This window comes from Mirounga angustirostris, unplaced genomic scaffold (assembly GCF_029215605.1).
Source record: "Mirounga angustirostris isolate CCGP_5_RB_7025 unplaced genomic scaffold, mMirAng1.0.hap1 SCAF_12, whole genome shotgun sequence".
NCBI lineage: Eukaryota > Metazoa > Chordata > Mammalia > Carnivora > Phocidae > Mirounga > Mirounga angustirostris.
Window position 1 is genome coordinate 79,064,770 of NW_026991720.1, and position 15,031 is coordinate 79,079,800.

General features: G+C 37.7%; 1 protein-coding gene across 1 annotated transcript in view; it reads left to right on the forward strand.

The window, feature by feature from the left end:
• SEMA3E (semaphorin 3E) overlaps positions 1 to 15,031 on the forward strand; it is a 246,543-nt gene that overhangs the window by 157,783 nt on the left and 73,729 nt on the right. Inside the window, exon 4 of the mRNA XM_045864795.3 lies at positions 520 to 639. Coding sequence (XP_045720751.1) covers positions 520 to 639 — 120 coding nt within the window. The remainder of the gene's footprint in view (positions 1 to 519; positions 640 to 15,031) is intronic.

The following is a 15,031-nucleotide window of genomic DNA, read 5'->3' on the forward strand; positions in this document are numbered from 1 at the left end:
CTATGAAAGTGCTTTGCATGAATTTATGAATTTGAAGATAGGACTTATTTTTCCAAACATCAAAATTCTGTAATGCCTTAAAGTCTACATATGTTTCTTTAAGGATAGCGAAGCCATCTCTAATTATTGGTTTTCTGACTTTGTGTGATTCATTTGTTTATATGTACATGAAAAAAAAATAGCATTGGGAATAACTTAATTACTTAGTGGAACATGCATATCACCATGCAAATCTTTGTTTGAATAAATTTCTGAACAGTACTTTTTTTTACTCCCCAGTTATGTGCTAGAATACCTGAAAAATGATACAATCCCATTATAGGTGTAATTCATGTGGTGAGGCTAAAATGTGCATCGGTCAACCAGTCTATTCTTCCGCTGTTTCTTGCCTCCTCTAGCCAAGAGAGTCTTGAACATGAGATTTGTGGGGTTAGGGAAAACAGAAATCAAAAAAAGGACTAAACTTTTTTTTTTTTTTTTAACATTACCCAATTTCTTCTTTCTGTTTTTCTGCTTTAGAGTGAATGTGCAAATTATGTTCGGGTTTTGCATCACTATAATAGGACACACCTTCTGACCTGTGGTACTGGAGCTTTTGACCCACTTTGTGCCTTCATCAGGGTTGGATACCATTTGGAAGTAAGATAATTAATTTCATTCATGTCAATAAAAGTCATGCTTAAAAGAACATTTTTTTTTTTTTTTTAAAGAAAGGTTGTGGCATTTTCTTTGGTGAAAAAGAAGAGCATTTGTGATATATGATGAAGTTTTCTCAAGTCAGAGAAAAGATTTCTCCGGACCTTTAAAATCCTTATCAGCTCTAAAACCTCTGAATCATTCATTTTATGTATTCATTCTCTGAACAGCTTCATTCACTTAATTGTGCACTTAAAAATAATTCTTCATATCAAACTGTATTCTCTGTTGTGTTCTTACATAAATTTTATTAATGTAACCACCGAACTAGAATGTACATATAAATATATTTAGAAATAAATTTATATAAGCAATACTACTACATATAGTATTTTACAGAGGATATGCAAAGACTTACTGATTTTGCAACTACTCTTTTTTTAGACAGGTGAGGTGAGGGAGCTGGAGTTGGGGGATGGGGTGGATAAAACTGACTGAAGTTAAATATTAGTAGGTGAAAGCTATATGTCCTAGACCCCACTACAAGGTGATCAGCATAAAGAAAACAGATCCCGAAGAGAAGAGAGCAAATCTCAACTGAATTCTGTCACACATAAAACATTGACTAAAATGCAGGCTTGAAGATCAATTAAAAAAATATTACCTGCTACCTTTTTTTTTTTTTATGTCAGAAGGCAGAATCCTACAGGAAGATGGGATACAGATAAAACAGACATCTAGGGGTGCTTGGGTGGCTCAGTTGGTTAAGCACCTGCCTTCGGCTCAGGTCTTGATCTCAGGGTCCTGGGATCCAGCCCCACATCAGTCTCCCTGCTCCACTGGAGTCTGCTTCTCCCTCTGACCCCCCTCCCCTGCCCCATCGTGTGCTCTCTCTCTTGCGCTCTCAAATAAATAAAATCTTAAAAAAAAATAAAACAGACCTCTAGATACTCTGTAGTGAAACAGCTACAGTCTCTTGATTCTTATACTCTGTTTATGAAAGGGCAGCAGTGACCCTAAAATATTTTCAGCCACCACATATAAAGAATAACATTCATTTCACTGGTGAAAAATCATGTTTGATATCCCTTACACTAGTTAACACTCAGGTGTGCATATAATTAGTAATATCTGAAGGGCTTAGTTTAGCTGCCTCTTGAGAGCACCCCTGATTGAGGTACTTCAGCTGCTAAGTGTCCTTATAGGCAGGATTTTTGATTAGCATATTTTAAATGTTAACTAACCACCTCTACTTGTAGATTAAAGCTAAGGAGCATACACAAACACATCGAGTGTACTCACTGAATTATTTTAAAGAATCAATACAGTTGATCTGGAAGAACTTCAAAAAGAGATGTGTAAGGCAAATCAGCCCAGAGCAAGGTCAGAATATTTACATGTATGCAAAGTATACAGACAGACATGTATACCTATATGGGAAGCCAGAATATACACATTTTGTGAAGCAGATCTTTTGGCAACAGATCCTCTCAGTTTTCATTTATCTGAAAATGCCTTGATTTCATTTTTATTTCTGAGGGGTATTGTCCCTGGATATAAAATTTGGGGTTCACAAGGTTTTTTTGTTTTTGTTTTTGTTTTTGTTTTCTTTCAGCATTTCAGAAATACTTTATTGTCTTCTAATCGCTTTCTGATGTATATTCAGGTTTCGTACATACTGATATTACCCTGTTTGGAATCGCTTTACCCTTCAAGATTTTCTCTTCGTGTTTGGCTTTCAGCACTTTTTCATAGTGTGCCAGTTGTGTGTGGTGGTGGGGGGGGGGGAGAATGATATTTATATTTCTTGAAATACTGAGATTTTTAGATACAAAAGCTTATGTTTTGCATCACATTTGGCAAATGTTTGGCCATTATTATTTCAGATAATATTGTTCCATGCCCTCCTCTCTGAGAGTTGGTATGTGCACACGCGCATGTGCATGAGCTAGTGTGTGTATGGCATTATGCCACAAGTCACTGAGATTTTGCTCCTTTTTATTCAGTCTTTGTTTTCTCTGCTTTTCAAATTGGATAAGTTCTATCCATTTATTTTCAAGTTTATTAATCCTTTCCTCTGATATCTCCAGTACGCTGTTAAGCCCACCCCAGTAATGGTCAGTACAGATAATGTACTTTGCAGGGCTAAAACTTCCGTTTTGTTTATATTTCATTGCTTTAATGAGCATTTCCCATATTTTTAATTCATCGTGACTATATTTTTCTTTAAGCCCTTGAACATATTTTTAACAGCTGTTTTAAAATCCCTATGTGCTAGTTTTAACATCTGGGTCAACTTAAGGTAAGTTTACATGATTGCTTTTCCCTCTTGACTATAGATCATATTTTCTTATTTCTTTGCATGTCTAGTAATTTTTACTGTGTACCAGACATTATGGATCATATGTTTTCAAGACTGTGGACTTGATTATCTTTTAAAGAGAGTTGATTTTTTTTCTAGCAAGCAGCTTACTTGTCTGGACTCAAACTCAAAAATCTCTTGTGATGGGCGGCAGCCAAAAACCTCTTTCAACTTTCCAGACAGTGCTTTTTATGCTCTGCTTGCACATGCAGTCAGGTGTCAGCCAAGGATTTGGGAAAGAATGTATACATGCAGTTGAGGGTGCCTCCCTCCATTTCTGGGTATCTCCTCTTGCATTTCAGCTGCCCTGGTACTTTTAAGTCTCTGTTCTCTGACTTTCCAAGCTAGTAACTCTATAGTTTTCTGCTTGAGTTCTAGCCATTCCTCACCATATGGGTTAGGGGATTTCCTTGAGTGAAAAACTCTCTAGTCTTTGCTCTTAACTGATCTCCATTTTTTTTTAAATAATTTTTTAAGAAATTACTAGTTTATCATCATTATCTGTGTGAGAGTCCAGACAAGCTGATTGTCATTGGTAGAAGTGGAACTATGTGTAATTCATCCTCGTACATGATATAGAAAATTTTTCTCATGTAATTATCTAAGTATCAATATGATTGAAAATGCATTTTGGGGCGCCTGGGTGGCTCAGTTGGTTAGGCGACTGCCTTTGGCTTAGGTCATGATCCTGGAGTCCCTGGATCGAGTCCCGCATCGGGCTCCCTGCTCGGCAGGGAGTCTGCTTCTCCCTCGGACCCTCCCCCCTCTCATGTACTCGCTCTCTCTCATTCTCTCTCAAATAAATAAATAAAATCTTTAAAAAAAAACAAAAAAAAGAAAATGCATTTTGGAAAAAAATCTGCATGTGTCATGAAAGGAAATCGTGGATAATGGGATAATAAGAATATTGAAATATTTATTCCCAAATCTCCATGTGGAGGCTTGATAACATTTTTTATGAGAGAATGAGAAGTTACACATTATTATAGGCAAGGAAAATGCTTAGTTTAAAAAACACAGATGCAGGCACATATGGGATAGGTTTGTGGACGTTAGTCGGGTTGGTTGGGGGAACATCAGAAGATAAAACTGAGGCAAATTGGCATAGGATTTTAATGCTTAGACAGTGGCATTTTATAGTTACTTCTAAAGACAGCATAGAGAAGATGAAGGAATTTGAGCAGGCTGAATGACATGACACGAGTAATATTTAGGATTGATTCAAGCAGAGAGAGATGAAAGGCAGAGGGAAATTAAAGAAGGTGATTACAGGACTCTGCAAGATCATGAGGATATTTAATAGTATTATCACAATAGCAAAGGAAAGGAAGTGTGGAACTGATGTGAGAAACTGCTCAGCAGGGGAAGTTATATACCAACATTTTATTGGAAGTTGCTGACTAAAGGGAATTAAAAAACAATTCCAATTTTATTTCTTGATGATTGAGAAGAAAAGCAAGAGGGAGCTCAAGAGGCAGAATAGGTTTCGTGAACACATAAAAATATGCTCAGTATTTCTCAGTTATAACTTCTTCATTTCTGTGTATAGTTATTTGAAAAATTTATCTGCATGCTGGGAGAGGGTGTTATCAGAATAAGTTGAATTATTGAATCCTGGGTAGTTATTTGTCCCTGGATGAGTCTCCTGTCTCTTTCTCCTTCTTCCCCCACCTCCATCTACCCCTCTCTTATTCCTTCTCTCTCTGCCTCTCCCTTTATCCACATGCTTGGAAAATTCCGTTATTTAGGTGGCAGTGCATGTCTAGGGAGTATCAGTGTAAATAGAGACTGAGCAGACAGAGTAGTATAAGGCAAATCAGGTTAGTACAAAAATTTATAATCACTTGAAATAGGATAAAAAATATTATAAAATGATAGACAACATCCATGCTACAGAGAGGGCAGTTTTGCTAAAGGAATGAGTAATTAGAATGTCAGAGATTAAGAAGTGACTGAATAGTGACCAAATAAAGACCAAATAGTGACCAAATAAAGACCAAATAAAAACTGCCTATTTAATCCAGAAATAAAATTGTTAAGGGGGAAAAAAAAAGGGAAAGATATAAAAACTGTAGGAGCGTTCAAAGAAAGTTTTTCTTAGGCTAGCAGATAGAGAAAAATTAGTTATCAAGTAACAGGATATGGCCACTTCTTGCAGATAATGAGGGCCGGGTGGGAAGTAAGTTTGCTGAGAGGGGGTTATGGGATATTTAGTAGAGAGATCTCATCAACAGTTGGATATAAAGGGCTATTTTTTCAGGAGAGAGACCTGAGGTAGAAATACAGTTTTGAGAATTAAGTGTGTGTGTGTGTGTGTGTGTGTGTGTGTGTGTGAAAGCTGAAATCTTTAGGCATGATATCATTGGCTAAGAAGATAATTTGAGTTTTAAAAAGGGAAAATAGCTAAATATGGAGCCCAGAAACACCAAAACTTGAAAGGCTGTTGGAGGAAGACACGCTTTCTCTCTGTCTCTCTCTGTCTCTCAAACAAATAAATCTTTTTTTAAAAAAAAAAGGAGGCCTGGGTGGCACAGTCCATTAAACATCTGACTCTTGATTTCATCTCAGGTCATGATCTCAGCATTGTGAGATCCAGCCCCACATTGGGCCCTGTGCTCAGCAGGGAGTCTGCTTGAGATTCTCTTTCTCTGCCCCTCCCCCTGCTTGTGCATGTGCTCACTTGCTCTCTCCCTCTCAAATAAATAAAATAAATCTTTAAAAAAAGAATAGAAAACCTGGTGGAGGAAGAAGAACCCACAGAGGAGATTAGAAAGGAGTGACAAGGAAGTTTAGAAGGAAAATCAGAATGAGATAGCACAAAAATAAAGAAGTGATCACCAAAGTTAGAAGTTTTGAAGAGTCAAAGTGTCATTGGACCTAGGAAGTCTTTGGAGGCATTTATGAGAGGAGTATCAGTAAAATCTGCATGCAAACTGTGGTCTTCTGGCGTCAAAGATTAAAGCCAACTTTCTTTTGAATCACTTTTCTCTCTTTCACATTGCATTATTTTTAATTTTTTATTGGAGTATAATATAAATACAAGAAGTATACAGCATGCAAATAAATGGCTAGATCATTTTCACAAATGGAAGACCCCTTTCTTACAAGTACCCAGGTCAAATCCTTTATTTTATTTTTATTTTTTGTTTTTATTTTCACCTTTTTTTTTTCACATAGGGCATAAACTCTTGGGGTACTTTTTCTAATATGTCCCTTCTAGTTTAGTCTTCAGTTTTAAAATTGTTTTTCCTTCATGGCTTTTTTTCCCATGATTCTTTAGTCTTTCAAAGTTAATTTTTTAAATTTTCTTTTTCTTTTTTTTTTTTTTTTTGAATTTTTCTTTTTCCCTTTTTCAACCAACATCTTATCAATCCCTTTTTTAAAAACCTTTTTTATTGGGGCGCCTGGGTGGCTCAGTCATTAAGCGTCTGCCTTCGGCTCAGGTCATGATCCTGGGATCCTGGGATTGAGCCCCGCATTGGGCTCCCTGTTCCGCGGGAAGCCTGCTTCTCCCTCTCCCACTCTCCCTGCTTGTGTTCCCTCTCTCGCTGTCTCTCTCTTTGTCAAATAAATAAAAATTAAAAAATCTTTTTTATTTTTCATTTTTAGAGTCATATTCTATCTCTTCATAGTAGTTAACCTTATTTTTGGTATAAGTTGTTCTGTCTTTAAAATTTTGGGATACAGTTTCTTCTAACAGACCAAAATATACCTTAAATCTCTAGTGTATGGCTTTGTTCTAGTCTCCTGCCTGATCACATTCTCTCCCTTTTTTTTTTTTAATTCCTCTTCTTTCTTTTTTCAACCAACTTCTTATCAATTTCTTTTATAAAATCTTTTATAATTTTCATCTTTACAGTCATATTCCATCCCTTCATCGTGTTTACCCTCATTTTTGTACATATATAAGTTTTTCTTTCTTTAAAATTTTGGGAATCACTTTCTTCTAACAGACCAAAATACGCCCGAAATCTAGTGTGTGGCACTGATCTATGCACCAGCCTGATCATATTTGATCATATTCCTTTTTTTTTTTTAATCTTTTTCTTTTTTCTTTTTTCTTTCATTCCCTTTCTTTTCCCCTGGTTTCAGGTCTCTTCTGATTTGTTTAGTGTATATTTTTCTGGGGTCATTGTTACCCTGTTAGCATTTTATTCTCTCATTCATCTATTCTCCTCAGAACAAAATAACAAGACAGAAAAAATCACCTAAAAAAAAAATAAGAGGCAGTACTGACTGCCAGGGACCTAATCAATACAGACATTAGTAAGATGTTGGAACTAGAGTTCAGAATGATGATTTTAGAGATACTAGCTGGGCTTGAAAAAAGCACGGAAGATATTAGAGAAACCCTTTCTGGAGAAATAAAAGAACTAAAATCTAACCAAGTTGAAATCAAAAAGGCTATTAATGAGGTGTAATCAAAAATGGAGGCTCTAACTGCTAGGATAAATGAGGCAGAAGAGAGAATTAGTGATATAGAAGACCAAATGATGGAAAATAAAGAAGCTGAGAAAGAGAGATAAACAACTACTGGATCACGAGGGCAGAATTCGAGAGATAAGTGATACCATAAGACGAAACAATATTTTGGGATCCCAGAAGAAGAAGAAAGAGAGAGAGGGGCAGAAGGTATATGGAGCAAATTATAGCAGGGAACTTCCCTAATTTGGGAAAGGAAACAGGCATCAAAATCCAGGAGGCACAGAGCACCCCCCTCAAAATCAATAAAAATAGGTCAACACCCCAACATCTGATAGTAAAACTTACAAGTCTCAGAGACAAAGAGAAAATCCTGAAAGCAGCTCAGGACAAGAGGTCTGTAACCTACAATGGTAGAAACATCAGATTGGCAACAGACCTGTCCACAGAGACCTGGCAGGCCAGAAAGGACTGGCAGGATCTATTCAGAGCACTAAATGAGAAAAATATGCAGCCAAGAATACTGTATCCAGCTAGGCTGCCATTGAAAATAGCAGGAGAGATAAAAAGCTTCCAGGACAAACAAAAACTAAAGGAATTTGCAAACACGAAGCCAGCCCTGCAAGAAATATTGAAAGGGGTCCTCTAAGCAAAGAGAGAGCCTAAAAGTAACATAGACCAGAAAGGAACACAGACAATATACAGTAACAGTCACCTTACAGGCAATACAATGGCACTAAATTCCTATCTTTCAATAGTTACCCTGAATGTAAATGGGCTAAATGCCCTAATCAAAAGACACAGGCTATCAGATTGGATAAAAATACAAGACCCATCAATATGCTGTCTGCAGGAGACTCATTTTAGACCCAAAGACACCTCCAGATTGAAAGTGAGGGCATGGAAAACCATTTACCATGCTAATGGACACCAAAAGAAAGCTGGGGTGGCAATCCTTACATTAGACAAATTAGATTTTAAACCAAAGAGATGAGGAAGGACACTATATCCTTTTTATTTTAAAGTCCTTCCTGACTTCGATCATCTCATTTTTGAGTTTTTCTAATTTTGTTTATGATTTATTTCTTCTGTCATTTTCTTAATTTCTTCTAAATTCTATTGAAATAATTATGGTTGGTTCTAATTTGTTTTTGTGGCTTTTTTTTTTTTTTTTTTTGACCTTCGTTGTCTGTGGTAAATGTTATTCTGTTCCTTATTCTTTTTTCTTACAAGAACATTGTACTGGATTTAGCTGGGATCTTTCTCTGTTGCTCATTTTTATATAAAATTAGTTTTCCTGAACTTTTAAAAGGGAAGTGTGTATCAGAATAGATGTCTAGTACTTTCATGTTCTGGAACTCACCATTCTGTTTTGTTTTATGAAGTGTTAAAAAAAAAAAAAACATGGAGAAGTGTCTAAAAATGCTTCTCCTGACTATCATCTCTTTATCTTTTATCAGGATATTGCTTTTTCTCTGATCTCCTTTATCTTTTTCTTAGGCAAATGGTATTCTCATTTCAGCAGTTTCTTCTTGGAAGGGAGGTGGGCTGGTGACTTTTGAGGGTTCATAGAGCTTCATCCTTCCCACAGACCTCTTGCAGTCACCCACAGATTGACTCAGCAGAAATTCCTCCAGGCTCAGTTGATGTTCTAAAGTGATGCTACGCTCTCAGGGAGCACTTGGAAATTTGAGAGTTCTTTTTTTCTCAGGTGTATCAAAACCTGGTTGCTTCTCTCTGCAAGATACTAATACCCTATGTGGTTTATAGCTCATGGTAGTTCATCCACACCTGCTCATACCCGAGGACTCATGGAGAGGTCTCAACAGCCAGTTTTGCTCTAAGTGTGGTCAGTGAGCTTTTGGTTTTGCATTCCCAGTCAATCCATCTATTTTTCTGGGAGAATTTACAGAGAACAGAATGAATGCCCCTGCTGGTATCCTTGCAGAAGTTCACAGTACCATTTTTTTTTAAGACTTATTTATTTCAGAGATAGAGAGATAGCACAAATGGGAGGGGCAGAGGGAGAGAGAGAATCTCAAGCAGACTCCATGCCGAGCGCAGAGCTCAAAGTGGGGTTTGACCTCATAACCCTGAGATCACAACCTGAGCCGAATCCAAGACTCAGATACTCAACCAACTGCACCACCCAGGCACCCCTCACGGTACCTTTTAAATAGTGAAATGCTATGTGAATATAGAGTAATACATAAAATACAGCACATTTGTGTCTCCCTCTAATTTTACTCACTTTCCAAAGGAAATGGAAATTGTATGTTGAATGTAGAGGTTCAGATAAAAAGAAACAGAGGTTCAGGTATAAAACATGTATCTCACGTTTTCTGTGAGGCAGGAGTCCAGGTACGATTCAGCTGGCTCTGCTGCTCGAGATGTCTCCAGGACTGCAGCAGCCTTTCTGGAGTGCAGTGTCATATCCCACGTTCCTGTGGTGGTTGACAGAATTCAGTTCCTTGCTCAACTGTAGGATTCGAGTCCCCATAATCTTAACGTCTGTCACCTTCACAGCTCAGAGAGGCCACATGCAGGTCCTTGCCACAGATGTTTTAAGAGGCTGTTTCTGGGCGCCTGGGTGGCTCAGTTGGTTAAGTGGCTGCCTTCGGCTCAGGTCATGATTCTGGAGTCCCGGGATCGAGTCCCGCATCGGGCTCCCTGCTCAGTGGGGAGTCTGCTTCTCCCTCTCCCGCTCTCCCCCTCTTGTGTTCTCTCTCTCTCTCTCTCAAATAAATAAAATCTTAAAAAAAAAAAAAAAGGCTGTTTCTGGGGGAGGCAAAGCAAAGCCGTCGAGTCAAGGGTGAGAAATGAAGTCATTTGTTTCTAAGCTTTGCCAGTGACTCTCCTCTTAAAAGAAGCCAGCATTCCTCGGGCGCCTGGGTGTCTCAGTTGGTTAAGCGACTGCCTTCGGCTCAGGTCATGATCCTGGAGTCCCGGGATCGAGTCCCGCATAGGGTTCCCTGCTCAGCGAGGAGCCTGCTTCTCCCTCTAACCCTCCCCCCTCTCATGCTCTATCTCATTCTCTCTCTCAAATAAATAAATAAAATCTTTAAAAAAAAAAAAAAAAAGCCAGCATTCCTCTTTGGGAGAACCATCAGGATTAAGGGATGAATGTGTGGGCCATCTCCAATGTTTGTCTGCCCAAACTTGGGAAAATATGATTATCCTTGTGGGCATAAGCATTTGAATATAGATTGCTGTCCTGTGTCATTACTGTAGGGTATATTTTCTCAGTGTATTTTTATTGAAAGCCTATTTATATCAAAGTTTAACTATGCAGACTGAATTAGCCATGCAACTATGCTTGGCACCAAATACACTCAATAACGCACTCTTTGATTTTCAGTGTAGAGTTCTGACACATTTCCTCCAGTGCAGCTCAGCTATTTAAGTTGATATTATCAGCTTCGAAGTCATGAGGGTTACACATATCCCTCAATCCAGTATAAGTCTCTTTGAAAATGTGTTAGAAACTGTATGCAAGTAGTGTTCCTAGCAATTAATCCATGTTTGTACTTCACAGACTGAAAATGTGTATTCTCTAAATATTTTATAATATGCCACTAAGAGATTACAATTTAGACCTAACAGGACTCTTGCCTTTTAGAGTCATATATTTACATATTAAATAGAGACATACATACATACATCTTTACATATCAACATATTTTACATATTACAGTCATACACTTTACATACATTTACATATTTCATTCAGAGTTTGGACTCTGTATTTTCAATAAGTATTGAAAATATCAAGGGGTGCCTGGGTGGCTCAGTCAGTTAGGCGTCTGCCTTTGGCTCGGGTCATGACCCCAGGCTCCCGGGATAGAGCCCCCTCATCGGTCTCCCTGCTCAGCGAGGAGCCTCCTTCTCCCCCTTCCTCTGCCTGCTGCTCCCCCTGCTTGTGCTCTTTCTCTCTCTGTGTCAAATAAATATATAAAATTCTTAAACAAATTTTTTTTCAGGCAGTAATACCTAAATATCCAAAATAGATCAAAACATACATGTTATGAATACATGGATTTTTTAATCAAATATATTTTTTGTCAGGTACTTAATTTGTATTTGTTTCTTAGTTAAATTTTAGTTTCTGCATATAGTACAGAGTAAAATTCCATTGGATAGCCAACAAAACTAGTAACAGTTTCTAGAGGTTTAAAAATTACCCAGTAGAATTTTATATAACTGATGTTATTTTTTTTATACAACTCTGATCAGTATATCTGTGCATTTAATGTTCTTTGTGTTTTTCACAGAGATACGTATATTTTTATTTCACGAAGTATTTTGTTTAATACCAACTCTTGCCACACCCAGCTTCTAAACCCACAAAATTACAAAGATTTGTATTTTTAAAATTTTTTTAAAGATTGTATTTATTTATTTGAGAGAGAGAGGGAACAGAAGCAAGGGAGGGGGAGAGGGAGAAGCAGACTCCCCGCTGAGCTGGGAGCCCGATCCCATAGGACCCTGGGATCATGACCTGAGCCCACGGCAGCTGCTTAACCAACTGAGCCACTCAGGTGCCCCACAAAGATTTTTAAATTTTGTTCTTTCAGTGGCTTTCTGTTTTATTTCTGTTTAAGTACAGTTACCTTAACAGTAGGTGAAAAAATGTTAAGGGTAATAATTTTAAAATAATTTTGTAAAAATCAAGGGTGGGTGTTAGCCATTTGAATAGAACAAATACATGAAGACTGCATCAAATATTATGCAACATTTATACTTTCAGATAATTTTTATATATTAAACTAGCCTTTAGTCAACAAAAATGTCCAGATTATAACTCGCACTAAAGTATTTTTATAAACCTATTGGTCACATGTTTTATAGGTTAACCCAGGTTGTAATTTCCTGATCCATTTCTGTGAAAGCATATAGAGATGTTTTATTGATTTAAAAATTATGGCAATTTTTTTATGTTCTCATTTCAAATAAGTGATTAAAAGGCAATATGTATCACCCTATGAAATCAGGTTTAGGTTTTGTTTTGGCCTCACTCCACATTTTTCATTCTGTGAGCCAGGTGCTTGTTTATGTATTTTTGACTGAAAATGTAATGAAAATTATGGCATGAAAATAGACATTACTTTACAATAATACTTAGGGTTCTTTTGCAGCAGAGAGAATGGAAATATTTCGTGTGTTAAAATACTTATTGAAAACTAAATGGTGGAGGGGAAATTATATTCTACTAATATAGTAACTTTCAAAGATAGTCTATCAGTAGTTCTATAAAAAAGAAGACATCAATCTTCTGAGTAGGTCAAGAAGCCTCTTTCAGGTTAAAATTGCACTGTATCAAGACTTACTCTTTAGAAACTAGCATGAGGAGATTTGTAAATAGAAGCAATATTTTAAAAGAAACGATACATTTTGTCAGCTGGGTTCTCAAGTCATTTTGTACATTGTTTCTTCTGCCTTATTTACTGCAAATCAAAAGTGAGTTGGGCGCTTTCATCAGGAGCCTGCAGTCTGTTATTTTCGTGATGTTTCAAACCCCTAAGGTTATTTTAAAATGTCTCCAAAGAGAGGGATTGTTCCTTCAGGACCTTCTCTTCTGTCACTCTTAATGGTGAAAGCTGCTTACGCGATCTGGTGGGACGGGAAACAGGATTCCTTGTGCTGGTTCCCTGACGATGATTCCATGAAAGCTCTTGGAAAGGCAGGCTGCTTGACACACTTTACTTTTATGTTATGGCTCTCTGTTTTGCACCCTGAGTGTGAGGCAGTTGGTAAGAATCCTGTCTCTCTCCAGCTCCGTGTGCTGTGAGCAAGGGGAAGGTGCAGAGAGAAATTGGGTGACGCTGTGTTGTCGAGCAGCTTCCCCGTTGGCCCCAGGGAAATGAGGGAGCAGGAGAGGCTGATGTTGGGCCAGAGCTGTACTAAGAGAAGAACTAACAGGCCACATCCATAGGGAGCAGAGAGCACTGCTATAGGGCTTTGTTTCCCCTTAAAAATATGAATACATGGAAGAAGTCAATAAAATAAAAAGTGAAGGTGCTGCCGTGCCCACTTTGGCTCACCTCTTCCATGGCACCTCTCTGTTTATACTTGGACGCTGAGTTTTCCCAACATGGGTGCACATGTATGTAACAACAACCAAACAAAACATGTTAAACTCCACTTCAAGTTCTGATTTTGTTAATTTGAACTCAGAAGTACTTCATGGACCTTCATTATATGCTAGGACGTAATAATACTATCTCATTCACTTAAATGGCTGCATGGTAGTTCATAGAACGAATCATAATGTATGTAATGAAGCGTTTTATTTTTAAACAGTCGGTCCCGAGGCCATGGTGAAGCAGAGAACGAACGTGGTGCTTGGGTGGTTGGGCACCTAAAGGGCAAATTCGCTCGCTCCTCGTGGCTCATGGAGCAGTAAGCATTCATGTCTCCTTAGTTTAATCAGATGTTAGAAACTGGCAGCTCTATGCCTAATTCAGCTCACAGCTGTGCTTTGTGTGTCCCAGTGTTTGTTGTTTGCTCTCTTTTAAAGAGCCTACTTTTGAAAGCTGGTTGGTTTCACACTGTAAATTGTGAGTCCCATTGAACTGACATGAAAAGAAGCAGTTGGTGCTAAGCAGTTGCTGCCGGACTCCTCACACGGGGCATGTTATTAACAGTGCTCCGCGGTCCCCGTCACTGACACGCACTCCCAAGCTCTTTCCCGTCTCTCATCTCCAGCTGGTCCTGACAGGTATTTGCGTTTGCTCCCCAAGCACTAGAAGAATTAGGAGCTTACCCCCAAATCCTTAAGTGCTTAGAATCTAGTAGTCATCCAGTGACCTTGGAATGAATGAATGAATGTGTGGACTAATGAATTAATGAATGGGTTTGTTACATTCCTACCTTGATGTAAAACTCTATTGAGGGTATTGAGAAGTCCAGCTTGAGAAATGAGTGCAAGTGTTGGTAAAATAGAATTTTTAAGTACCCTCCCCCACACATTTTTTTCTTTTCATTATGTAGATTTGCCCACTCTTGAACACACTTGGTGATAAAATAATAATAGATATTTGTTTTTGCTTCTCTGGTCTTGAGAATATAAATTGGGCAGCATGACATAGCAGAAACCTTCTTTAGGTACGCTTTTTTGTTAACTTATAAAGTGCATATTGAAAAGTGTACAGATCAAAAAATCATATTCACGATTAGTTTTTACAAATTGAACACATCTGTGTAACCAGTCTCCAGATCACAAAATAAAACATCACCAGCACCCCAAAATCTCTGCTCTCCACCTTTCCAGTTACTATTCCCTGCAAATAACTACTATTGTGACGTCTATCACCATAGATTAATTAGTTTTGTCAATTTTAGAATTTTATGTAAATAGATCACACAGCATATATTTTTTTGGTGTCCAGCTTTTTTTTGCTTAATAGGATGGTGAGATAAATCTGTGTTGTGTATCATTGTAGTTCCTGCATTCTCGTTGCTATGTAGTATTTCTTTGTATAGATATACCTCAATTTACCCATTCTCCTTTTGCTGATTATTTGAGTTGTTTACAGTTTTGTGCTGTTATTGTGAACATTCGTGTGCATGTCTTTTGGTAAACATTTGCATATGTTTTTGCTTAGTATTTCC